The sequence below is a fragment of the Pseudopodoces humilis genome, chromosome 18 (assembly GCF_049639895.1).
Source record: "Pseudopodoces humilis isolate 2021_Gansu_Grassland_sample_001 chromosome 18, ASM4963989v1, whole genome shotgun sequence".
In the NCBI taxonomy this organism is placed as follows: domain Eukaryota; kingdom Metazoa; phylum Chordata; class Aves; order Passeriformes; family Paridae; genus Pseudopodoces; species Pseudopodoces humilis.
This window is the reverse complement of record NC_142217.1, coordinates 1,075,508-1,099,517: the sequence shown is the minus strand read 5'-3', so window position 1 is coordinate 1,099,517 and position 24,010 is coordinate 1,075,508. Positions and strand designations below refer to the sequence as shown.

Here is a 24,010-nt window from a genome sequence, read left to right as displayed (position 1 = left end):
AGAAAAACCCCTCAACAATACGTCATGTCTCCTCAAAATCCTTCAAAATTACACAAAAATCCCACAAAATCCCACAGAAATCCTACCAAATTCCAGAAAAATCCCTCAAAATTCCAGAAACACCCCACGAAATCTCCTCCAATTTCCACACAATCTTAGAAAAATCCATCAAAATTCTTCATGTCCCCTCGAAATCCCACAAAATTCCAGAAAAATCCGACAAAATTCTGGAAACATCCCACAAAATTCCACAAATTTCTACAAAATCTAAGAAAAATCCCTCAAAATGCTGCAAGTGTCCTCAATATGCCATAAATTTTCCAGGAAAAATCCCTCAAAATTCCCAAAACATCCCACAAAATCTCCACAAATTTCCACACAGTCTAGAAAAATAACTCAAAATTCTTCATGTCTCCTCAAAATCCCTCAAATTTTTAGAAAAATCTGACATAATAATTTAAATATTCTCAAAATCCCACAGATTTTCATAAACATTCCACAAAATCTCAATATCCCACAAAATTCTTGAAAAATCCCACAAAATTCCAGAAACATCACACAAAATCTCAACAAATTTCCACAAAATGCCAGAAAAATCCCTCAAAATTTTTCAAGTCTCTTCAAAATCCCACAAAATTTCAGACTTCCACAACATTCCAAAAAAATCCCACAAAATTCCAGAAACATACCACAAAATTCTTTAAATTTTCTAAATATCCCACAATATTCAATAAAAATCCCTCAAAATTCAAGATAATCCCACAAAATTCAAGAAAAATCCCTTAAAATTATTTAATTTTTCTCAAAATCCCATTAAATTCCAGCAAAATCTGATGAAATTGCTGAAAAATTAAAAAAAACCCTAAATCTTCTCAAAACCCTACCAAATTACAGAAACATCCCACCAAATCTCCATAAAATTCCACAAAATCTATGAAAAATCCCTCACAATTCTTCAAGTGTCCTCAATATCCCACAAAATTCAAGAAAAATCCCACAAAATATCCTCAATATCCTGCAAAATTCCACAAAAATTCCACAAAATTCCACAAAATATCTCAAAAAATTCCAGTAAAATCTGATGAAATGGTTAGTGTTCAGGAGCACACATAATCACAAATGATTATATGCAGGTGCTTTATTAAGAGCTCTGGGTGTCAGGGGTACACATACCCAAATCTGACCCATCTTGGTTTTGAACTGAACATGTTTTTATACTCTATCATTATATAACTTACATATTAATTGTTTAACTTACATTGTTCTATTGTATAAATTGTTTTTACCCAAGCATGGATTTCTTGTGATCCCCCCAGCCCCCTCACATTGTTCCTCATGTTAACAATAATTATATCCAATCATATCTAACAATTGTATCATGATCATCTACTGATTACACAGATGCAGTTTGACCTGATCTTTAGCAAGTACAAGGCCGAACATTTCTCAGGGCCTACTTTTCCCAGGCCTTTCCAAACCTAATTTCCTTTCTAAGTCCCCAAATTTTCTAAGATTTTGAGACCTTTTACTGTCACTTACAGGACTTGTGCTCCAGACCCCTCACCAGCCTTGTTGCCTTTCTCTGGACATGCTCCAGCCCCTCCATGGCCTTCCTAAATTGGGGGCCCAGAACTGGACACAGCACTCGAGGTGCTGCCCAACCAGTGCTGAGCACAGGGGAAGAATCCCTGCCCTGCTCCTGCTGGCCACATCATTCCTGATCCAGGCCAGGTGCCATTGGCCTCCTTGGCCACCTGGGCACACTGCTGGCTCATGTCCAGCCTGCTGTCCATCAGTGCCCCAGGCCCCTTTCTGCCTGGCTGCTGTCCAGCCACTCTGTCCCCAGCCTGTAGCACTGCAGGGGTTGTTGTGGCCAAAGTGCAGGACCTGGAACTTGGACTTGTTAAACCTCACCTTGTTGGGTTTGGGCCCTGGATCCAGCCTGTCCAGGTCCCTGTGCAGAGCCCTCCTACCCTGCAGCACATCAACACTCCCAGCCAACTTGGTGTCACCACGGTTCCATGGGGCCCTAGAGTGTCACAATGGTCTCCAGCAATGGTCTCCATGAAGCCTCCCAGCCTCCCAGCAATCCAATTTTGGATCATACTGGGAGTGACTGGACTCATACTGGGCATATCTGAGAATGACTGGGAACACACCATGCTCATCATCCCCCATACTGGGGGTGACTGGGAGCAACTGGGAGCAACCTCACCCTGCAATCCAATTTTGGATCATATTGGGAGTGACTGGACTCATACTGGGAGTATCTGAGAATGACTGGGAACACACCATGCACAACATCCCCCATCCTGGGGGTGACTGGGAGCAACTGGGAGCACACTGGGAGCCAATGGCATCATACTGGGGGTGACTGGGTTGATCTAGTCAGAGGCAACTGGGACCATCCTGGGGGTGCTGCCATGTGACAAGGATCATACTGGAGCTTACTGGGCTCATATTGGTGTTGAAAAGGAACAACTGGGATCTCTGAACACCAAAGGTTCCTTTCCTGCTCACTGAAGAAGGAGCTTCCCAGTATCCATGTGTGAGGGGACCTTCACCTGAACCAGATGCTGTTAGGAGAAAAAGCTGCCAGTGCTGGGAAATCCCACACAACAAGTCAATGCCGAAAGAGAGCATTTTGCTTTCACAACTTCCCTCCTGGAGCCACAGTCCTTTTGGATCACACAGCAAGCGAGAGAACAGCACAAAATACAAGTCTGTGTCCAGTTTTTGGCTGGGTGAGCAAACAGAGGGAGTGCCAGGATCTGCTTCCACAGACTCTCCTCTTGGGGAACAGATCCCCCCCAGGCTCCATTCCAAATGCTGTGCACACCCTGCTGGCTACAAACAACCCCTTCTTTAAGAAGTTGTTGGCAGGAGCTTTCCCAAATAAATGGCATCTTAATGGCAATTTTCTTTCAAAATCAACTCTCTTCCAAAGGAAGAACAGGAAGCCCACAGCAATCCCAAAGGCACATATGGTGCACCTGGGGAAATCCTCAACTTAGGGGCCCAGTGGGTTAAAAAATACCCATCAGAAGCCACAGAGTCCAGAGTGCAAACTGCAGCAACCACTTGCTGGATCATTTTGGCTGTGCTGCACACATCTGCAGGCTGGCCGTCCCCCCCCCAGCACAGAAGGACACCGTCAGGGGCTGGGCTGGCCTGCTGAGAATGCCTCGGGGCAGGAGGATCCTCAGGCAATGAGCAGGTGCCCAGAGCCGCTCTGACACTGAGGTCTCTGTGCCCCCCCTGCAACGGGAACACCACAAGGACACGGCAACGTTCCTGTGACATCACAGCAGCAGCTCCCCCAAAAACCGCCTGGAAGGTTCTCCTGGGTCACCAAGGAGCACAAAGGATCCTCAGAGGGCACAACCTATTGCTCAAGGGATCCAAGAGGAGCTCAGAAAATGCAGCAAGTGAGGACACCCCACAGCCCAGCCTGAACACTGAGAAGGAACAAAGATGTGAACAAACCAAAGGAAATACAACTTTTGGTCACTGATGCTTCTGACTAAAATAGGCAAGGCTTGTTCCATCTGGGATCTTTGTTCTAGCTCTAAAAACAAGCAAGGTTCTCTACTGTCAATGTACATAAAGCTGGAATTTGGGGAATAGAAGGCTGAGAGTGCCAAAGTCTTGTGTGACTTCTTGCACATCTTGTGGCTGAGGGTGTCCAAGCCAATGGACTCACAAGCGCGGTCCCTGCCCTCCCCACTGACAGCTGCCATCTCTCCTTCAGCCCCACACGTGTCTCCAACAACCTCCTGTCAAGGGCCTCCATCCACACATTCCATCACCAGCCAGAGATCCTCATCCACGAGGTCACCCAGCATCCCTGAGGCCACAGCAGGTGGTAGAGCATCTGGTAGAGCACTGTGGCTTTCCTGGGATCCTTCTGGTGCCTGTGGCTGAGAGGAGTGGGGTGGATGGAACCAGGACGGGTCACAGGTCACCAGCCCCACTGCAAGCAGTGCTTTCTCCTGCTGTGTGGGGACCGTGGGGTGGCTGATATTGGGACTGCTCTGGCTTTGGCTCCTGCAGAGCACGCAGTGGGTCAGACACTGGGCTGAGGGAAGGGGTGCCATGGAAACCCAGCACAGGCATTTCTCTTTGGAGAGGGGGTTCTGCAGGGAGAAGGGAGAACAAGAGACTTTCCTGTCTCCTGAGATTCCCTCTCCTCCTTCAGCAGCCATTCCACAGTCCATCAGTACCAGAGTTCATAGGATCACTTCCATGCCAGGGAGCACAAGGCACTCAAAACTGAACCCTGCCAGAGCCCAGCCCTGCCTGCCCATTTGGAGGGTGTGGGGGAATGGAATTTCAGCAGGAGTTGACCCACAATGATACTTTGCCACTTGTGGGTTTCTCACAGCCTTAGAAGGAGTTTGAGATCTCTGTCCCCAACACCCGCTCACCCTTCAAGTGCACACACGTGCCTGGGGGCAATTCAGGATCCCTGGAGTGGTGGCTGCTTCCCTTTGAAACAGGAGCTGTTGTCTTTTCCAGTGTGATTAACTCCCTTCTACCTATTAGAAAGTGGGTGAGTAAAGGAAATGACCCAGGAGAAAGGGGAGCCTTTGAAAAGGCTCTGAAAAGACTTTGAAACATGTCTGAATTACAAATTAAATCTCTTTCATTTATTTCTTTAGTACTAATCTATTACTCCAAACAAAAATATGTTTCTGAGCTGATTGTTGGGATTCGGGGCTTTATTTCTTGTTCTCGTTGTTATTATTATTTTTTAGTATTACTTTTCATTGTGAAGACTTTTAAATCTTAGACATGAATAACAATGGCTGGATGTCTCTCACAGGGAAAATTCCCTTGCTTTTCCCACCAGGATATTAAACTGTACAGTCAATTCCAAGATGCCAGTGGAATCTAAAGATGAAAAATCCTTATAATTGTGAGCTTAGTGTGGTATGGCGCTGGGGAAAAGTCTCATCCCCTCCCAGCGGGGCCCCAAGCCCGCTCTTGAGCCCGGACTGCACTCGCGGCCCCTCACAACTGCTGCCCTGCCCTGGGGACATGGCGGGACCCCATCTGCCAGGGCTGAGGCTCCTCACGGCCCCTCACAGCCCCACATGACCCTATAGAATCTCCCATTGCCCCATAGATCCTCTCTTGGCTCCACAGAACCTCTCTTGGCCCCATAGAACCTCTCATGGCCCCTCATAGCCCTTCATGGTCTCTCACATCCCCTCACAGCCCCCAGGGGGCTCCTCCGAAAGGAGAAGGGGTCGGGCCCAGCTCGTTCTCCTTTTATTTCGGTCCCTTCACAGCGCCGAGTAAAGAAAGGCTGAATGGAGCCTTTCCCCAGCGTTTCCCTCGGGGTTCATTGCGGGCTGAAGCTCTGTGCTGGCTCCAGCCCCAGCACCAACATCCCTGCAGCCCCCAAGGCCTTTGCTGTCCCCCCGTGTCCATTCCCTGTCCCCGAGTCCCGCCCGGCTCTGGCAGCAGCAGCAGCCGCAGCGCAGCGGGCGCCGGCCCGGCCCGGCCGGGGCTCCCGGCCAGGAGCAGCAGCAGCGCCGGCCCTTCCCACCTGCTCCTGCCTCGGCTTCCCAGGGCTTTTGCCAGGGCAATTCTGGGCTACAGCAACAATCCCCCACAAACAGCCCTGATTCCTCAGGGCCCGGCTCTGCTGCCCTCAGCCAGCCCTCAGAGGAAGAAAGGATCGGGTTCCAGCGCTGTTTTCAGCCCTGTTTTACTCACCCTGAGGTGACAGCAGGAGGCTGTTGGTGCCTTGGCCTTGGCAATTGTAGATCCCGGCTGCTCTTGCCCCTCTTCTGCTTGCCACTGGAATTTTAGCAGTACAACTGCAATTGCCTCTTTCAATCAGTGCTGCCCACTGTGCTTTGGTCACAGGGAACTCAGGATTTTTGTTTCAGGCATCATGATCAGTAGAGATCAAAATGCTCCCAAGTCCCTGAGCACTAAGTCGAGGGGAATTAAAGCCACACAGGTCACATTTGCAGTGCTCAAACACAGCCCTGTTGCTGCTGCTGCTGCTGAAATAGAATCAACTGACAGAGGCCATCACAGAAATTGCCTCTGCAGTGGCAAATAAAATGAAAAAATCCACCAGGAACAGGAAAAAAACCAGAACTTCCCAACTCACTTCATTGTTTCTTCTGAGCAGCAGAAGAAAAAGGAACAGGGCACCTTTCAGGCAGCTCCACAAGCTCAGGGTTCTCATTTCCTGGGGAATCTGAGATGCAATTGGCCTTGTTAAAAGGATAAAAGCAAAGGGAATGAATTGGGAATTATTAGGAAAAAATGACCCTTCTTACACACAAAGTTCACCAAGTCATTCCCTGCATTTCTCCTTTTCACATTCTTTCTCTCATCCACTGAGAGGTCCAGCTTATCATGTTCTGGTGCTTATCATCAACTGATTGTGCTCTTGATTTCTCCCAGTGCAAGAGATGTAGAATCATCTCAACTGAACACAGAAACAAACTCCCTCTGTCAGCCCATCTTCATGTTCCAGATCACTTTCAAGATGTCCATGGGGCTGTTGGAATGATGAGCTCTCCACTGCTGGCTGCAGGCTCTGCAGATTCTTTCTCCACATTCAGCCAGGCTTGTATTCCCCAACAATTCCTGGTAGCCCATCATGTTTTCTTTGGGTAGAAGAGGAACAATGAAAACCTCACCAATGGCACAACTCCCCAGTGCACAAGGAAAAGAAAGAACAAGTTGTCAAGTTCTTCAAATATTTGTCCTGCTTTGCTGCAAGAGTTGTGCTGCACTCACAGTGTGGGAAGCCAAGAGAAGCTGCAGCTGGGGGCACATCTTGTGACAGGAGCTGCGCCGCGTTCTCCAGGACAGGTTTTTGGAAAGAACAGACGGGACTGGGGAGAAGATTCTGGGAAAATTGAAACAGCTTTTTTAAGAAATGAAAATAAAATCAAAAGAAACAACCAATATGTTTTCCTCTATTTTTCTCTATTTATTTTTATGTTTCCCTTTTCCATCTTGCACTGTTTCTCCATCCCATTCATTCCAAATGGCTCTCACCTCTAAGATCTGAGACTTGGCAAGTTTTAGACACTGTAAAATACCATGAGCTATACCCAGTTTGCCTTCCCCTGTTTTACTTGGAAAGCAATGCTGGAGACACAAGTGCAGTGCTTGGCTCAGGTACAAATTCTGCATTCAGGGAATGTGCTCAGACGGTGTCTGACCCTCAGCAGGGACAAGGCACAGCAGCAGCCAAGGGCATTGCTGTGCCCCTGTGCAGGAGTCCAGACTCTGGCTCTTGGCTCAACAGGGCAAAGTTCCCGTGTTTGGCCAGGCTCAGGGGCTGCCCGGGGAGCGCGGGGCTCGGGGCGGGGCCGAGCGGGCAACGGACAAACGGACACGGGGACAAACGGTCCCGGTGCTTCAGTTGCAGCGGCAGCGGCGGCAGCAGCAGCAGCGGCGGCGGCAGTAGCAGCGAAAGCAGAGAAAAATCGAATTTCTTGACTCCGTCGATTTTCCTCTCCCTCTCCCACTGTCCCGCATCCTCTCCTGATTTCCCTTTCCCGGTGTCTCCTCCTCTTCCAGGTTCCCTCTCCCCGTGCCCACCCGGGCCATGCCCCCGGTCCGCCCCCGGCCCCGGGCGGGGCTGCCCCGGCCCCGTCCCCGTCCCCGGCCGTCCCTCCGCGGTCTCGCCTCCGCCCAGCTCTGGCTGTGCTGGCGCTGGCGCTGCTGGGCGGGCATCATTGCCTGGGGCTGGGGCGGTATCGCTGCCCTTTGGCTCCGCCTGGCCCGACCCCGGCCCCGGCCCCGGCCCTGCCTTCGACCCCGGCCCCGGCCCCAGCTCCTCCCGGGGCCCGCGGAGGACACAGGCGGGGCGGCCGCGGCCGCCGCCTCCGCTGCGGCTTCCCCGGCCCGAGCCCCGCCGCTGTCGCGTTCCAATGAGGGAACGCCTGCGGATGCCCGGCCCGGGGAGGTCGGGGAGCGCTCGGGGGCCGTTCCTGGCCCCGGGCCGAGCACTGACGGCCGCGTCTCTTCCCCAGGGAAGGCGCAGGAGGCCCTGCAGCAGCGGTACCGAGTGGGTTCACTGCTGGGGCGCGGCGGCTTTGGCAGAGTTTTTGCGGCCACGCGACTCTCGGACGGACTCCCGGTGAGCAGAGGGGCCGGCGGCGGGCGGAGGAGGAGGAGGAGGAGAAGGGGGCGGAGGAGTAGGATGGGGCTGGACACGGTGGGCGGTGAGCTGAATTCGCTGTTCCCTTTGGCTTACAGGTGGCCATCAAAAAGGTGCCACGGAACCGCGTCCGGCACTGGGGCGAGCTGGTGAGTGAGCGGGGCCAGCGGCAGAAGCCGGGGCGTGCCGGGCGGGGATGAGCCGGGGCCCGGCAGGGTGGGAGCCACCAGGACACCTGGAGGGAGAGCGGGCATGGGGCCAGCGGAGGGCACAGAGCATCCCGGGCTGGCTGAGGGCTTCCCGAGCCCTGGCACGGCCTCAGCCCCACTGACGGCACCGTGCTCCTCCCGCAGCCCGACGGCACCAGCGCACCACTGGAGATAGTGCTGCTGGACAAGGTGTCCACAGGCTTCCCCGGTGTGGTGCAGCTGCTGGAATGGTTTGAGCTCCCCAACGCCATCGTGATGGTGCTGGAGCGCCCGGAGCGGTGTCAGGACCTGCGGCGCTTCATTCGGGCACGGAGGTTCCTGTCCGAGGAAGAGGCGCGGGAGCTGTTCCAGCAGGTGCTGGCGGCCGTGCGGCACTGCACCAGCTGCGGGGTCCTGCACAGAGATATAAAACCAGAGAACATCTTGGTAGACCTGGACACCGGCCAGGCAAAGTTAATAGACTTCGGCTGTGGCACCTACCTGCAGGACACAGCCTACACTCAATTTGCAGGTGAGCCCACACAGGGGCAGGCTTCTGGTCCTGGCATCTCCTGGCCCAACCAGGGTGTGGCAGCAGGGATTCTCCCTTTTGCTGCCAGTCACAGTTCTGTGTCTTCAGCCAAGTTGCTCTTGAGCAGAGCTGGGTGGGGACCCATCTTCCAGCCCTGCTGGCAGCCTTTGCCTGCCACTCTGCCTAGGACTGGGGCTGGGGCTGGGGCAGCCAGCCTGACAAAATCCCCCGTGGGTGGGGGTAGCAGAGAGGGGGAGCCAGGACCTGTGCACCAGCTGGTTTGGTGTGCAGGTGAGAATGGGCTTGGACTGCTCTGCTCACCTGGTTTGCCTTGGTTCAAGATATTTTTTGGGCAATGCCAGCAGGGAGGATGTGGGTATGGTTTTTCCCCAGCACTGAGTGGGTATTTCCCTTTGTGTGTCATGGTCAGGCCTTGCCAGGGTTTCCGCTGCCCTCTTCCAACACCAGTGGCTTCTTTTCCAGCCACGGATTTATACCCAAGTCCCAGGTGCTGGCGAGAGGGCAGCAGGTCACCCTGTGTGCCACTGGGGCAGCCCCCACATGCCCAGGGATGCTGGGGTCAGGCTCTGGGAGCAGCAGCATCCCCCTGATGAGCTCCATCCATATTCCATAGGAACACCGTCATACAGCCCCCCGGAATGGAACGACTTTGGGTGGTACCATGGCGAGGCAGCGACCGTCTGGACCCTGGGCATCCTGCTGCACGAGATGGTCTGCGGGGAGCACCCTTTCAGGAGGGGCAGGAACATCAGATGGGGCCAGCTCCCGCTGCCACAACGGCTCTCCCAAGGTGGATCCTCATCTCTGGGCACGGGGGGAACACCAGTGTTGGGAGACAGCAGCGGGCTCGTGAGCATCCCGCTCTGGCAGCTGCTGAGGAGGTGGCACATGTCCTGCTCTCCTGCTCTCCTCCAAAACAAAAAATTGATGGGAAAGTTTAGGCCCAGCTCTGAGCACATCCAGCGTGGCCTGGGCACGGGAATAGTGGGGCAAAGCAGACAGGAGCCTTCTCCAACTGACCAGTGGTTTGTGGTTTCTCTCCCCAGACTGCCAAATCCTGATCAGGTGGTGTTTATCCCTGAACTCCTTGGACAGGCCCTCATTAGAAGACCTGTCCTGTGATCCCTGGGTGCAGGATATTCATCAGCCCTAGAAGAAGGGAGAGAGCCACAGGCACAGTGATGCAGGGACCTGGTAAGTTACAGCTCCACACATGCCCTGGCAATCAGCAGCAAAGAAACCCAGACTTTTTTGTCCTGCCTGTGTCACTGCACTGGGCTCATCAAATGGGAACACACAGCCCTTGTGCTGGAGCTGAGCTGCTCTGCCCAGCACTGGTGGGCACCATCTGAGCTGGTTTTGCTTGTCCTGCTTCACTGACAGCCGGGCCCCGGGCAGAACCCTGACAGCCTGGTGTCACCCCAGGGAAGAAGGAGCCCCTGGAGAAGCTGGACCAGGTGGGGCTGCTGCTGCTGCTGGAGACATGGAGGACAACAGCAAGGATGACAACCTCTTCCTCCACCTGGCCAGCGGGAGCTGGCGATGATGGACTTTGATTCTGGCACCTTCTTCAAAGCCAGGCTCCACAGAGAATTTTCAGGTAAGTCCAGACCCAGGGGGATGCTCCCAGATTTGTGCATTGGCCGGGAACCAAAGGTTTCCCCTTTGCTGGGGCAGATGCAACTGATTCCTCAGTGGCTGCCCAGCTGGTTTTTGGCAGGGCTGGGGACGTGGGCTGGGGTGGTTACGAAATGGGAGTGGGATCCTGGCCCTGCCAACAGCCCCCAGCACCCACCGTGCCCCGGGCTGGGGCTGGGGCAGCCAGCCCGACACAAACAAACCCCCATGGCAGGAGCACAGGTGGGACTCCAGAACCTGAGCACGGCTGCTTTGCTGTGCAGGCAAGGAAGGGCTTGGGCTGCTCCACTCCCCTGCTTTGCTTTGGGATCACCGTGATTTTGGGGGACAGTGCAGGGGGGAAGGGAGAAAGCATGGGCTTCCCTCACCCGTGGGTGGGTTTTTCCCTAGAATGTAGGGGTTGGGCCTTCCTCAAGCTCCTGACAGACATAAGATTTTTTACCATTTTTCTTGTTTCCCCTTTTTGTCTGTAACCTATTTTCATTAATTTGTTGTTTGTTTTTCTAAAGGAAGCGTTCTAGGTGGGGTCCAGTCTGGATCAGGAAGTGCTTGGGACCAGCTGTGGCGTGGATGGGCCGTGCCCTTGGAGAAGACTGAGGACATCGTTTGGGACCAGCTTTTCTTCTGGCAGCGGATGGTGTGAGGTGGGTCCTCATCTCCTTGGCATGGGTGGGACAAGAGCTTTTGGGAGATGGCAGCGGGCACAGGAGCATCCCGCTCTGGGCAGCTGCTGAGGGGCTGGATCTGCCGTGGCTGGCTGCAGGCTGGGCACATGTCCTGCCCTCCTGCTCTGCTCCCAAAGGCAGCAGTGATGGGCAGCTTTGGGCCCAGCTCTGAGCACGGCCAGCATGGCCTGGGCACCGCGGCTGGCTGGGACAAGGGGACAGGAGCCTTCAGCTGACGGGCGGTTTCTGGTTTCTCTCCTTGCAGCCGGGCTCTGCGGATGCTGAGGCTGCTCTGGGCTCTGCCAGGGCTCTGCTGGGCTCAGCACCGGGCCGGGATCAGCCAAAGAAGAAACGGTGTGACCTGCAGCAGAGACTGGAGCATTTTGGCAATGCAGCTCAAGTCTGCACAGTGTCCACCTCCAAGGGAAAACATGACACCCCCAAAAATTAAACTTGTTCCATAACTTCTGAAATGGAATCAATCTGGGATGACCCCAAATGACATTTTTCATCTTGCTCAAGCTGTAGCTCAGCCCTTCTCTGAACAGTTGTGTCCCCACACCTGCCTTTTACTTCACAACTGCTCCCTCCTTTCCCCCAGTGAGTTCCCAGCCCATCACAGTCTCCATCACACTGCAGCCTTCCTTGATGCCCCTCACCACGAGGAAGGCCAAGTCCCAGTCTCAGGGACTCATCCTGACAATGGCTGAAGAACAGCAATGTTACAGAGGTCTGGCAGGAGTTTAGTGTCATTCAGAGCTGCTCTCCAGCCCTCAGCTCTCCTCACTGCTGAGTTCCCACTCCCTTTTCCTCATCCATCAGGATGAGCTCTGTGAATCCCCTTGTGATAAATGGAAATGATTCGTGTTAACTAAATTGTAACTGTTTAGAAAGTTATTATTTGTAATTAGTTATTATTAGAAGCAATCAAGGGAATTAGTGTTACAAAGCAGATGTACCCCTTTACAGATGTTACATGTTAAAATTAAGATAGCGGATGTAGTTTTGAGATTAGTAATGTCTCAAGAGAAAACTGATCATGAGATGGATAAAGTTGGAATGACTTTAGGCATAGGGCCTGAAAATTATGAAGTGTAAGACTAATTAGTGGAGCAGAATGCTCACTTACATAACACAACACTTAGTACACATGCAAAACCTGTAAGGTTATCCAGAGGACAAGGAGGATGAGTGTAAGCCTTCATCCAAAATACCACCGAAAGGGGACTGAAGACCCCCTAGCAACAAGTGAGGCTTGCGCCATGAAGAATAGTGATGTAAAATTAAAGAATCAAAAATAGGAAGAGACTTAGGGGAAACATGAATGAATATGTGTAAGCATACAGTATATAAGTTTAGTTTGAATTACTTTGTTTTGGTACATGAGGCAGGGTGAGAAGTCCTGCCCATACCCCGGTCAGTTTTGCTTATGCTTTAATCATACTCAATTACTGGCAAATTATATTCATATATATATATATGAAGATATTCACTAAATTGTACTCTTTTACTGAATTGTTTTCCTTTTATACCAAATTTCTATTCAATCCACTAAATAGTATTATTTCATTAAATTGTATCCTTGTATTCAATTCACTAAATTGTATACTTTTTTCCCTTGCTATTTAATTGCTATTAACTCTATTGACATAGTTGTCTGATTTTAATTTCATTTACAACAGCACCAAGAAGAAAAGGGGCTTACTGAGAGCAAGTAAACTTAACCCTTTGGCATGACACAAATTTAGAGGGCAAAAAATTAAAAAAAAACACAACGTCAGCCACACTTCCCAATGAGAAAGGTTGGAACTCTCTGCCCCTCAACATTTCCCCAGCAGGTTTACAAAGGGAACTGGGATCTGAGCTTTGCCCTCCAAACCAACAGAGGCAGTCTCCCTTCAGGGTCAGAAGCCACAGCCTCAGTTATAGCCCCGGGTGCCTCCTGTGCCCCAGAGAATGGCCATGGCTGTAAATGTGTGTTTGGCTGCAGCACAGGGCCAGGGTGAAGCTCGGCAGCCTCATCAGAGCCCACGGCCACGGCCCTTCCCTGCCGGGGCCCTCACCTGGCCCGGCCCAGCCCGGCCCGAGCAGCCCGGACTGGCCTCAAGGGATGGGCTCCACCTGCCCGCTGTGCCCACAGGCCGGGCCCAAGGGCTCACAAGAGGCTTCCTCCCAGCTTTGCAAAATCTCGGCCAAGAGTGTCCCCTTTACTGTGCTGAGAAGAGTAAAAAACCCTCTCAATTTAACCCCACTGCACTCCTCATGGGGGATCCCTGCACACCTTAGGAGAGAGCCCAAATTTTCCCTGTGTGCCTGATGAGGTGCAGGCCCAGGTGATGCCACTGAAGGAAATGTGCCCTCACAGCCCAGGGACGCTCAGCATGGGCTCCCCCAGCCCCTCGGGGCCCCAGCGCTGGTCACGGCAGCCCCTGCCTGGCTCCTGCCTGCCCACACCGTGGGCACCCCCGGCTGCTCCTGGACATGGAGCTCAGCCAGGGCTGGTGCTGTGTGGGCTCTGCTGGTGGTACCAGCCGGACACTGGGGTGACAGCTCCATCTCTTTATTTGAACAAAAAACATGGACCAACCCCTGCTCTGGTGCACAGGGGCTGCCCAATTTCAGTCCTGGCCAGGGACCAGGGCCAGGGGGCTCTGGGGCAGAGGGTCTCGCCTGGGAGGTGTGGGTCTTGGGATGCCCTCAAGACGGGGATGCAGCTGCAGCACAGCAGATGGGGACAGATGTGAAGAGCGGGGATGACAGGTCAGCTTCTCAGAGACTAAAATCTTTGGCTGCTCTTCTGAAGCTGCAGAGGCACTCCTGTGGAGAGAGGAGGTGGCTGAGGCCCCCAGCTGCCGCTGGCACACAGGGACCCTCCTGCACAGCAGGGCCCAGAGCTGCCAAGGCTCCCCAGCACGGCTGGAGCTGCTGGCACAGCTTGGCCCAGCTGGACAGCTGCCCCTCAAGGCCCTGGAGAGCAGGGGATGGCTCTGGGCAGGGTCCCTGGCCAGGAGCGGGCCCCAGAGCACCTCTGCCTTTCAAGGACAGTCTCGTCCCCGCTCTTTCTCCTGCCCACCTTGCTTTGCCTCTGCCCGCTGCTCCTGGGGCTGCTCTTGGCCAGGCAGCCTCAGTGGCAGCCAGCACTGGCTGCAGCCCCAGCGGGCTCCCCAGGACAAGGCCCAGCAATTGAGAGGCCAATGAAAGGCCTGGGCAGCAGCAGAACTCTCAGCAGAGTTATTTGGGCAACCAAGGCCTAGCCACAAGTCCACAGCAGCCTCACTGGGAATGTTTCCTGACTATGAGCAGCCTTTCAAGAAGCTGTTTGAGGCCGAGATCAGCAAAACACTCACCGTTTTCTCTTCCACCAATACCAGATTCCAGCACAGCACATCATCAGGAAAAGTGCTCCACCAGCCACAATGGCCATTAACTTAATCAAACCATGTGTTCCCTGGTAGAAAACTCTTCTCATGCTTTCCCAGATATTCTGAGCATGTGCTGTGGTGCCGGCTGCATCTGTGGGAGCAATGGGCAGCGTGAGCCGTGCTGTGCTCCACTGCTGAGCTGGCAGCACGCTGGATACGGCCAGGACATTCTCTGTTTCCCCCAGAGCTGGGGCCTGCAGGCACCTTGCCACCCCTTGGCACAAGGCTGCTCAACCCCCGAGCTTGAATGGCACAATTTCTCTGTGCTGTGCTGGTCTTCTCCAGGCAATACTTGCCAAAGACTTGGGTAAGGATCAGGAAAATGCCCAGGGTTTTGGAAATACTCCAGGGCCACCCCTCTTCCAGACAGACCCTAAACCTGAACTAGCCTGAAACCAGAAATTTTCAAGGGATCTCAAGGTGTGCATGGCCTGTGCTGCAGTTTGGGCTCCCTGTCAGGATGCCAAATGCCTTCCTGCAGAGGCTGGGGAGAAGCTGCAGCCAGGCCAGGCTGGGAAACAGCCCTGCAGGCCATGAAAGCAGCAGTGGGGCAGTGAGGCTGCCATGGATCTCTTCCTGCTGTGCCACACACGGCGTGTCCAGATGTGCAGAGAAATCCCCCGGCTGCTGAGCCTCAGGAGAAGGCTGAGGGACATGGACCCACCACAGCAACCCTCCAGATCATTCAGGATTATGTCCAGATAATTGAGTTCCTCTATTGCTACATTACTATCTCCTATAGGTTTGTTCTTCTTTCTCAGGGAACCACAATATAAAGTATTTCCATTTCCCAGGAATGGATCCCACACAACCAGTGCTCAGCCTGTGGGGTCAGCAGGGACACACCACACACCCCAGTGATGGGAGCTGGGCTTGCTTGCAGAATCCAGCTCAGGATCTGGGAGAATCCTTGCTGCAGACACACCTGTAACTCAACAGCCAGAGAAGATTCTCTCATCTCTGCTGATCTGCACAGGCAGCACTGAGCCTCAGGAGCAGTGAGAGGATCACACAGAGCGAGGGCACACACGTGCACGGCTCTGTCCTGGCACCTGCAGTGATGCCGCCTGGCTGAGCCTTGGGCTCTGAGCTGGCAGCTCTCCCAGGGGGAAAGGCCTTCACCTACCCTCATAATCTTCCTCATCATCAGGCTCAGTAACTGATATGGACAGGGAATCCAGATCATCTTCATCATCAGGTTCATCTGCAAAGAAAGTCAGGACAGAACAGCTCCCGTGACACTGCTGAAGATTCTTCTTCAGGCTGGAGTGGCAGTGAGTGCACCTGGGTGACTGGTGCCCTCCAAGGCACTCCCTCATCTCTGCCTTCCACTCAGGAGCAGGAGCAGGGGGACCACGTGCCTGCAGTGGCCCCACAATGGGATGGAAGGAGCCCCTTGCATGGTGGACAGGAGAGAAAAAACTCCCTGGAGCTGCCAGCAGCTCTGAACCGAGCCCCAGGCAGGGCCAGGGCTTGGCAGCGGCAGCCAAAACAGCTCAGGCTCCCTGGGGCTGGCAAAGGAGCCACACAAGGCACAGCCCTGGGGCACAGCCCTGGGCCTGGCCCCTTCCCTCTCTGCTCTTCTCTGTGGCTGCACTGAGCACACGGAAGGAGACACTGGCATTGCACAGTGGAAGAGGATTGACAGCTAAATGCTCCTTCCTCCCACTGACAGCAATGCTGTGAGATCACTCAGGGCTCCAGAAGGGAGCAGGGCAAGGTTTCCAGAATCCATCAACCTTCAGACTCTTAAGGGAAATGGCACGTGAGTGAGCTCTTGCCACCTTGACACTGATTGTTCTGTGCAGAAAGGGACATTGAAAACTTGCCTCCAGCATCTGGCAAGGTCTTCAAACCACCATCTACCAGCACTTCCAGATGCTCCATGTCACGATCCCAATCTAGAAGGGAGCACAGATCAGAACCATTCCATGGTGTGCTGGGATCCCCTTCTGCCTTAGGGAACTGGGCACTGCAAGGGGGTCAGGTAAGGCCATGGGAGCCAGATGTCAATGGACATGGCCAAAGCTGCAGAGGGGCCTGAGGAAAGCTCTGGACTGGCTCTGGACACTCTCAACACCTTTTCCATGCTCTGTGCAAAATCCCTGAAAGGCAGGCACTGCCAAGCAGCAGAGATGTACAGCTCAAGCCTCAGCAGGGCTCAGGCCCAGAGGCACAGCAATTACCTCCTGGGACTGTGCCTGGCATGGCCTCCCTTCCTGCAGCAGAGGCTGCCCATGAGCCACTGCTTCCTCCGGGAAACGCTGCCTTCAGCACAGCCTTTGGGTTCATCTCTGGAGAAAGGAAGAGCCACAGCTGGATCAGACAGAACCATTCCCCACTGAGGAGGTGGCATGTTCAAGAGGCAATATTTGTCAAAGTTATGGATAAGGATCAGGAGAAAGGCCAGGTTATTGGGGCTGGCCAGGGCCCTCCCTCCTCCAAACAGCCCCTACACCTGATCTAGCCTGAGACTGGGAAATTGCAAGGGATCTCTGGGTGTGCATGGCCCATGGTGCAGTTTGGGCTCCCTGTCAGCTGATGCCAAATGCCTTCCTGCAGAGGCTGGGGAGAAGCTGCAGCCAGGCCAGGCTGGGAAACAGCTCTGCAGGGCGTGAAAGCAGCAGCAGGGCAGTGAGGCTGCCATGGATCCCTTCCTGCTGTGCCGGGCATGGCGTGTCCAGATGTGCAGAGAAAGCCCCCGGCTGCTGAGTCTCAGGAGAAGGCTGAGGGACATGGACCCACCACGGTGTCTCTCCAGTCCACTCAACATCTTATCCATGTGTTTGGATGTCTCCAGGGACTTACTATCCTCTGTAGGTTTGTTCCTCCCTCTCAGAGTACCTTAACAGAAAGCATTTCCATTTCAGATGAATGGATCCCACAGAACCAGGGCTCAGCCTGTGGGATCAGCAGGGACACACCACTCACCCCTGTGATGGGAGCTGGGCTTGTGTGCAGCAACCAGAAAAGGAGCTTGAAACGTCCTCCCTGCAGACACACCTGTAACTCAACAGCCACAGCAGCTTCTGTCACCTGGTTCCTGCCACGTTGTCAATGATTATTCCTTGTTGGGACAGTGAGAACATACCTGCATGGGGCTCCAGAGGCAGAAAATCTTCATGAAGCCAAGCTGCCTGAGAAGCCTTCCTACCACCCTCATCTGGAAGGGAGCACAGATCAGAACCATTCCATGGTGTGCTGGGACCCCCTTCTGCCTTAGGGGACTCGGCACTGCAAGGGGGTCAGGCAAGGCTGTGGGAGCCAGATGTCAATGGACATGGCCAAAGATGTAGAGTGGCCTGGAGAGCTCTGGGCTGGCTCTGGTCACTCTCAACCTTCTTTGCAGGCCCCGTGCAACATCTCTGGAGGGGCAGTGGGACCAGCCCAGGGCCCCTGGGGCCTCTCTCCCTCCCACAGAGGAAACCCTCCCTAAAGCCCTGGGGAAAACCATCCCCAGCACTTCCCAGGGAGAAGGAAGTGCTGTCCCAGGAAAGGGGACCGAGACCGCCGGCTCACCTGCTCGCCGCGCTCGCCACGGAGCAGCCTGGGCAGCCCTGTCAGGCAGGGCCACTGCCAGGAGGAGCAGGAGGAGGAGGCGCAGAGCAAAGGCCATGGTGCCTTGCCCACTGCCAGTCCTGCAGCTCTTGCTGCCACCACTGTCCTGACACCGCTGTCCCAATGTCAGCACCGCTGCTGCCGCCGCCGCTGCTGCCACAACAGTCGTGGTCAAGGACTGACTGCTCGCTCCTTGTGGTGCTGTGCAACCACGGGGCTCTGGCACCTCTGTGACCTCAGAGCCTGCTGTCACCTCAGCCTGCTGTCACCCCACAGGCTGCTGTGACCTCACGGCCAGGGTGGAATTGTGTGGGGAGTGGGATCTGCCTTCTTCACTAGGGAGCTCATCCTGCCCAGCAGCTCTGTCCAAGGGCTATGACAGGGTCCCAGCCCAGCTGATCTCACAGGCTGGGGGATGAAGGGATGGAGAGCAGCCCTGCTGAGAAGGACTTGTGGCTGCTGCAAGGTGAGAGGCTGGACATGAGCCAGCCATGTGCCTCCAAAGGAGGCTGCCCAGCAGCTTGAAGGAGGTGATTCCACCACCCCTCTGCTCTGGTGCGAGCCCACCTGGAGTACTGCATCCACCTCTGGGTGCCCAACACAGGAAGGACATGGTCCTGTTGGAGCTGGTCCAGAGGAGGGACAAAATGCTCTGAGGGCTGGAGCCCCTCTGCTTTGGAGACAGGCTGGGATAGCTGGGGGTGTTCAGCCTGGAAGGGAGAAGGCTCCACAGAGACCTGATTGCTCCCTTTCAGTACTTTAAGGGGGCTTGTGAAAAAGATGGGACAGAATTTTTAGTAGGGCCTGTTGTGACAAGACTGAGGGGGAATGTGTTCAGTCTAAAAACAGTAGATTCAGACTAGACATAGAAAAGGTGTTTTTTACACAGTGAGTTTTGAAGCCCTGCCACAGGTTGCCCAGAGAGGTGGGCATCCATCCCTGCTGACATTCAAGCTCCTGCTCTGAGCAACCTGATCTAAAGGTGTCCCTGCTCACTGCACTAGATGGTTTTTTTCTTCTCCTCTGACTAAAAACTGATTCTCACACCCCTGGCCCAAACAGAACTGACAATAGAAAAGTAGAATTATTATGAAAAATTATTCTAATGGTGTAATCCTTTCACTGAAACTGTGAAAAGCAAAAACTCTCCAAAAAGGTCTTTAGAAAAATAAGACATTACTTGATTCTGAACAGAATCATTTCAACCACACATAGTCTGCATGTGCAGAGAAAATCATTCCATGACATGTGAGTTTTACTAGATGTTTCCTAAACTTTATTCAGTCTGAACCCATAGAAATCCATGGGTTTAATGTTCATTGTTTCCAAGTTGTGGAGTCCTTAGTGTTTGGTTTCCTGTTGCACCCGGATTTCTGTGTCTGTGATGTGAATTAGGTCTGCACTCCTGGATTTCCTGCTCAGCCTTTTCCAGACCAGGTGTCTCCAGCTGTGCCAGGGCAGTGTCTGGGGTAGATGTTGGTTGATGTTTGCTGCTGGGCCTTGATGTTTTGTTGATGGTCGTTGTCTTTGTGGGAATCTTTTGGGCTCTTCCCAGTCTGTTGAGGTGTTAAGCTCATCTCTGCTGAGTGGTGGAACATCCCTTAAAAAAACCCTTTAAAATTCCTTTACCCAAGGCAAATGCAAACCAAGCCTGACTGGAGAAATCAAATAAAAAATAATTTTACACTTGGTATATTTTCCAATACTCTAATCCCAGCCAGCCCAGAGTGTGAGTGTAATTGAGAGCCAGAGTGGAATTCTCACGGTGCCTTCCCCAGCAGCTGTGGCGAGGGCAGGCACAGAAAGCCCTGAAGCTCCAGCAGTGCCAGCCAGGATTGTCCCGCAGGGGCTGGAGATGCCAAAGGAGGGTGCCCAGGCCGAGGATTTCAGCAGAGGATCTGTGGGCAGGCCCAGGGGCTTCCCCCGCTGGGGAGCCCTGGCTGCTGCTGCCTTGCCTTCAGTGCAGGCTCAGGGGCGGCCTCCCATCCTCCTGCTGCAGCCGGGAAATCCAAATCTGCGGGGCTTCAGAGCCCTTGAGCCGAGGCTGAGGGGTCCCCCCGTGTTCAGCTGTGCTGGGGCTGTTTCTGTGCTCAGGGACACTTGGAATGGGCCGTGCCACTTGGCCACCAGAGCTGCTTCTTTCCACTGCTTCGGCAGGACCCGATGTCCTGGTTGGGTGTGTCGTAGTAGAGATGGACAATGACACCTGTTTCTTCTTCCATCATAGCCAAAGCTTTATTGCACACAGCTTATATTTACATGGTTATCAGAAGGCACCGTGCTTAATTCCAGTTGGTTGGGAACTCAGTTCACTGGTTGGTAATGGTGAGTGTACACGTCAATCCAAACTTTTCTCTCTAACAATGTTTACATACTTTTTCTACTGATTCCCATGGGACAGATCCCTTGTTACTACAGGTGCACTTGTTTTTCTCCCCAAGAATAGTTTGTTATGTTAACAAACTTTTCATTCTCAAGATGTTTTTGCATGGGAACTTATCAGGCCAGCTGCTAGCTACACTAAGCCCACGTAACAAGTCCTAAACCATGATTTTCCAAGTCCTTTCTTTTGTAAGGTTTTACCTTTATGTGACAGGGTGTTGTGGACAGCAAAGTCCAAAGGTGGGTGTGTCTCAAATCTCTCCCAGCCCGGGTCTGGATCTCTCTCAATTCAATGCAGGCATGGGTTTCTTCCCAGCCCCCTCTCCAGGCTGTTCAAACAGGAGGCTGGGTTAAACCCTTCCCCTGTCCTCAATTCTAAATCCTGCTGTGCCACTGAACAAGTTTCATACTGCAGTCACCGAGCTCTGCTCATCCATTTAGAGGCTCTGTTGGGGTACGTGGGAGAAGGTGAGGAGGGGTCCCCGGGGGTCGTGTCCCCCCCCGGGAGCGCCTGTGACTCCCCCATGTCCCCCCCATGCCGGGCTCACCCCCTTTTGTCTCTGCCAGAGCTCCTGACCCAGCTCCTGCTGTGCCCTGGGAGGGGCTTTGGGGAGCCCCCCTGGGACCCCCTTGGATCCCCATTCCTGGGCCCTGGGACCCCCCCGCATCTCCTTCCCCAGCTCCGGGACCCCCTGCACCCCCTTCTCCTGCACCAACAGCGCCCTGCACCCCCTTTCCCGGGGATCCTCCTCTGCCAGCCCCTGGATCCCCCGGTTCCGTCAGCCCGGGGACCCCCGGAGCCCCATTCCCGGCCATCCCGGGGCACCGCACCCCCAGGCCTCCCTTTCCAGGGAAAGCCGAGCTGGGCACGGGGCTCTCCAGCCGCTCTGGGATTTCTGATCACCCAAAGGAGAGGGAGAGAGAGCAGCAGAGAGAGAGAGAGGGAGTTTGGGAACCGGGCCCCGGGCCCCCAGCGCCCGCCCCTGCCCCGCCGGGGCTGGGGAGCCGCAGCCGCAGGAGAAATGGGATCCGCGGATCCCGGGGCTTCCCCCGCTTTGGGCCGAAGCCGGCGGGTTCCAGGCAGAGTTTGAGCGCAGGGCCCGGGAGTTCAGCCCAGCCCGGCGCGCGGGGGTCCCGCAGTGCGCGGCCGAGGAGGGTCCCGGGGGATCCCGGGAGGGGATCCAGGGGAATTCCCTGGGATTGCCCCGTCCCCTCCCCCCGCGCTCCCTCGGGCACTTTCGCTTCCGCCTTGCCCGCCCTGCGCCGCCGGGATCTGCCCGGCGACCGGTGACGTCACTGCAGCCTCGGGCTGCCACTGGCGGGCAGCAAAGAGCGGCGCCAATGGCGGGGCCGGAGGCGGCTCTGGGGGCGGGGCCGGGGCTGTGGGCGGGGCCGCAGCGGAGCAGCGCGATGGCTCCAGCGCTGGGGCCGGGGGCGCTCCCGGGGGGCGGCGAGAGGTGAGGGGGACCCCCGGCACCGGGACTCTTTGATCGCCCATTCCGGAGCGCCGAGGGGCCCCTAAACCCCCATTCCTGGGCGCCGCCATCCCACCGAACCCCCATTCCCGGCCGTGGGTCCCACCCTGCACCCCCTTATCCGGCACCAGGAACGCCTGCACCCCTTTCCCGGCCATCCCGCCTCTCGCAGCCCCCAGAGCCCCCTTCTCCTTGACCCATTTACCCCCCGGACCCCTATTCCTGCCTCTCCCAGCAGCCAGCCCCTCCTTTCCTCAGCACTCAGGACACCCGGGACCCCTATTCCCAGCCATCCCGGCTTTCCCTGCCCTGTCCTGGCAATGGGGACAGCGGGGACCCTTGGAGCTCCCTTTCCTGGATACAGGAACGCCCTGAACTCCAGCCATGCCACATCTAGCCAGCCCTAGCCTCCCCTCTTGTCAGTCCTGGCATCCCCAAATGCCCTTCCCGGCTCTCCCCGTTCCCCCTTTCCTTCAGCCGTGACCCCCCCGATCCCAAATCTCCAAATGTCCCCCCAGTTCTCCTCTCCCTGCGTTCCCTGCACGCGGCGCTGTCGGAGCCCGGCCCGGGCTTCCCGCAGTCCATGTCCATGGGGTCCCTGGCTGGGATCCCCTTCCAGCGCCGCCGCAGCGAGCGGGGCCGGGCGGAGCCGAGCCGGGATCTTGGGATAGCCAGGGCTGGGATATTGGGATAGCCAGGGCTGGGATATTGGGATAGCCAGGGCTGGGATATTGGGATAGCCAGGGCTGGGATATTGGGATAGCCAGAGCTGGGATATTGGGATAGCCAGAGCTGGGATATTGGGATAGCCAGGGCTGGGATATTGGGATAGCCAGGGCTGGGATATTGGGATAGCCAGGGCTGGGATATTGGGATAGCCAGGGCTGGGATATTGGGATAGCCAGGGCTGGGATATTGGGATAGCCAGAGGCGGCACAAGGAGCGGCACCGGCACGGGGCCAGCGGGGAGCTGCAGATGCTGCAGCAGCGGCACAGCCAGAGCGGGGCTGAGCGGGGGGAGCCGGGGCTGGGGGATCTGTGGGGCTGCGATGGCAACTGTGGCACCGCCATGGGGATCCCTGAGATCCAGGCTGAGGGATTAACAAATTCCCTGGCTCACAGCTGCAGGGAATGTCTCCGGAAATATGTCAGATATGGGCGGGAGGCGCTGGAGTGTAAAGGTGGGGAGGGCAGAATTCCCATGGGAATATGGGAATGTGGGATTTGGGAGGGCAAAATTTGGGAACGTGGCAATTCCCATGGAAATTCCATGGATGGATCTCAGACATCCTATTCCCGTGAGACCTCCACAGATTCTACTGTTGTATTACTGTTGTAATTGCTGTCCAATTCTCATGTGAACTCTGTAGATGTATCTCACTGCCATGCCATTCCCATGGAATTCCATTAGGAGATCTTCCCATCCCACTGCTATGAGAGCTCCAATCCGGTTCCCCCCCAAACCCATCCTGCGGGTCGCCCTGTTCTTTGCCCTCCCCACCCCCCAAAAGACTCCTGGGGGTCCCCCCATGACCCACCCAGCCCCCCCAAACTCTTCCTGGGTCCCCCCTCATCCCCCTATAACAGGAATTCCTGCAAGTCCCCCTGTATCCCCTCCCCCAGGACTTTGGGGGTCCCACCCGACCTGCCCGTGCACCCCCAGATTTCTTCCACAGCCCCCCTGTGATGGTGGAGGGTGGGGGCCGAGTGCTGGTGCCCCCCTGCCTGCAGCAGATCCAGCGGTGAGGGCAGTTCGGGGGGTCCCTCAGCATTTGGGGTCCCTGGGATTTGGGGTGACCCCCCGGGCCCCCCAGGATCTCCCTGAACACGCTGACGCTGCCCGTGCGCAGTGAGAAGGTTCAAACCCAGCACGGGGTCCCCAGCACTGCCACCCGCATTGCCCAGGTACCCCCAAACCTGCCGAGAACCCCCAAACCCCCCGGGACACCCCAACCTCCCCTGATCCCAAACACAGCCCTGGATGCT

The 24,010-nt window shown here is 55.1% G+C and overlaps 2 protein-coding genes across 2 annotated transcripts in view; one reads left to right on the top strand and one right to left on the bottom strand.

Annotated features, from left to right (window-relative positions):
* Positions 1-10,037, top strand: part of LOC148182882 (serine/threonine-protein kinase pim-1-like) — a 10,820-nt gene extending 783 nt beyond the window's left edge. The window contains exons 2-8 of the mRNA XM_088064234.1: positions 7,286-7,443; positions 7,561-7,736; positions 7,845-8,122; positions 8,242-8,292; positions 8,497-8,863; positions 9,498-9,674; positions 9,931-10,037. Of these exons, the coding sequence (XP_087920360.1) occupies positions 7,286-7,443; positions 7,561-7,736; positions 7,845-8,122; positions 8,242-8,292; positions 8,497-8,863; positions 9,498-9,674; positions 9,931-10,037 (1,314 nt within the window). The remainder of the gene's footprint in view (positions 1-7,285; positions 7,444-7,560; positions 7,737-7,844; positions 8,123-8,241; positions 8,293-8,496; positions 8,864-9,497; positions 9,675-9,930) is intronic.
* The window catches only part of LOC102109635 (uncharacterized), a 138,592-nt gene that overhangs the window by 100,912 nt on the left and 13,670 nt on the right, over positions 1-24,010 (bottom strand). The gene's annotated exons all lie outside the window — the stretch shown is intronic.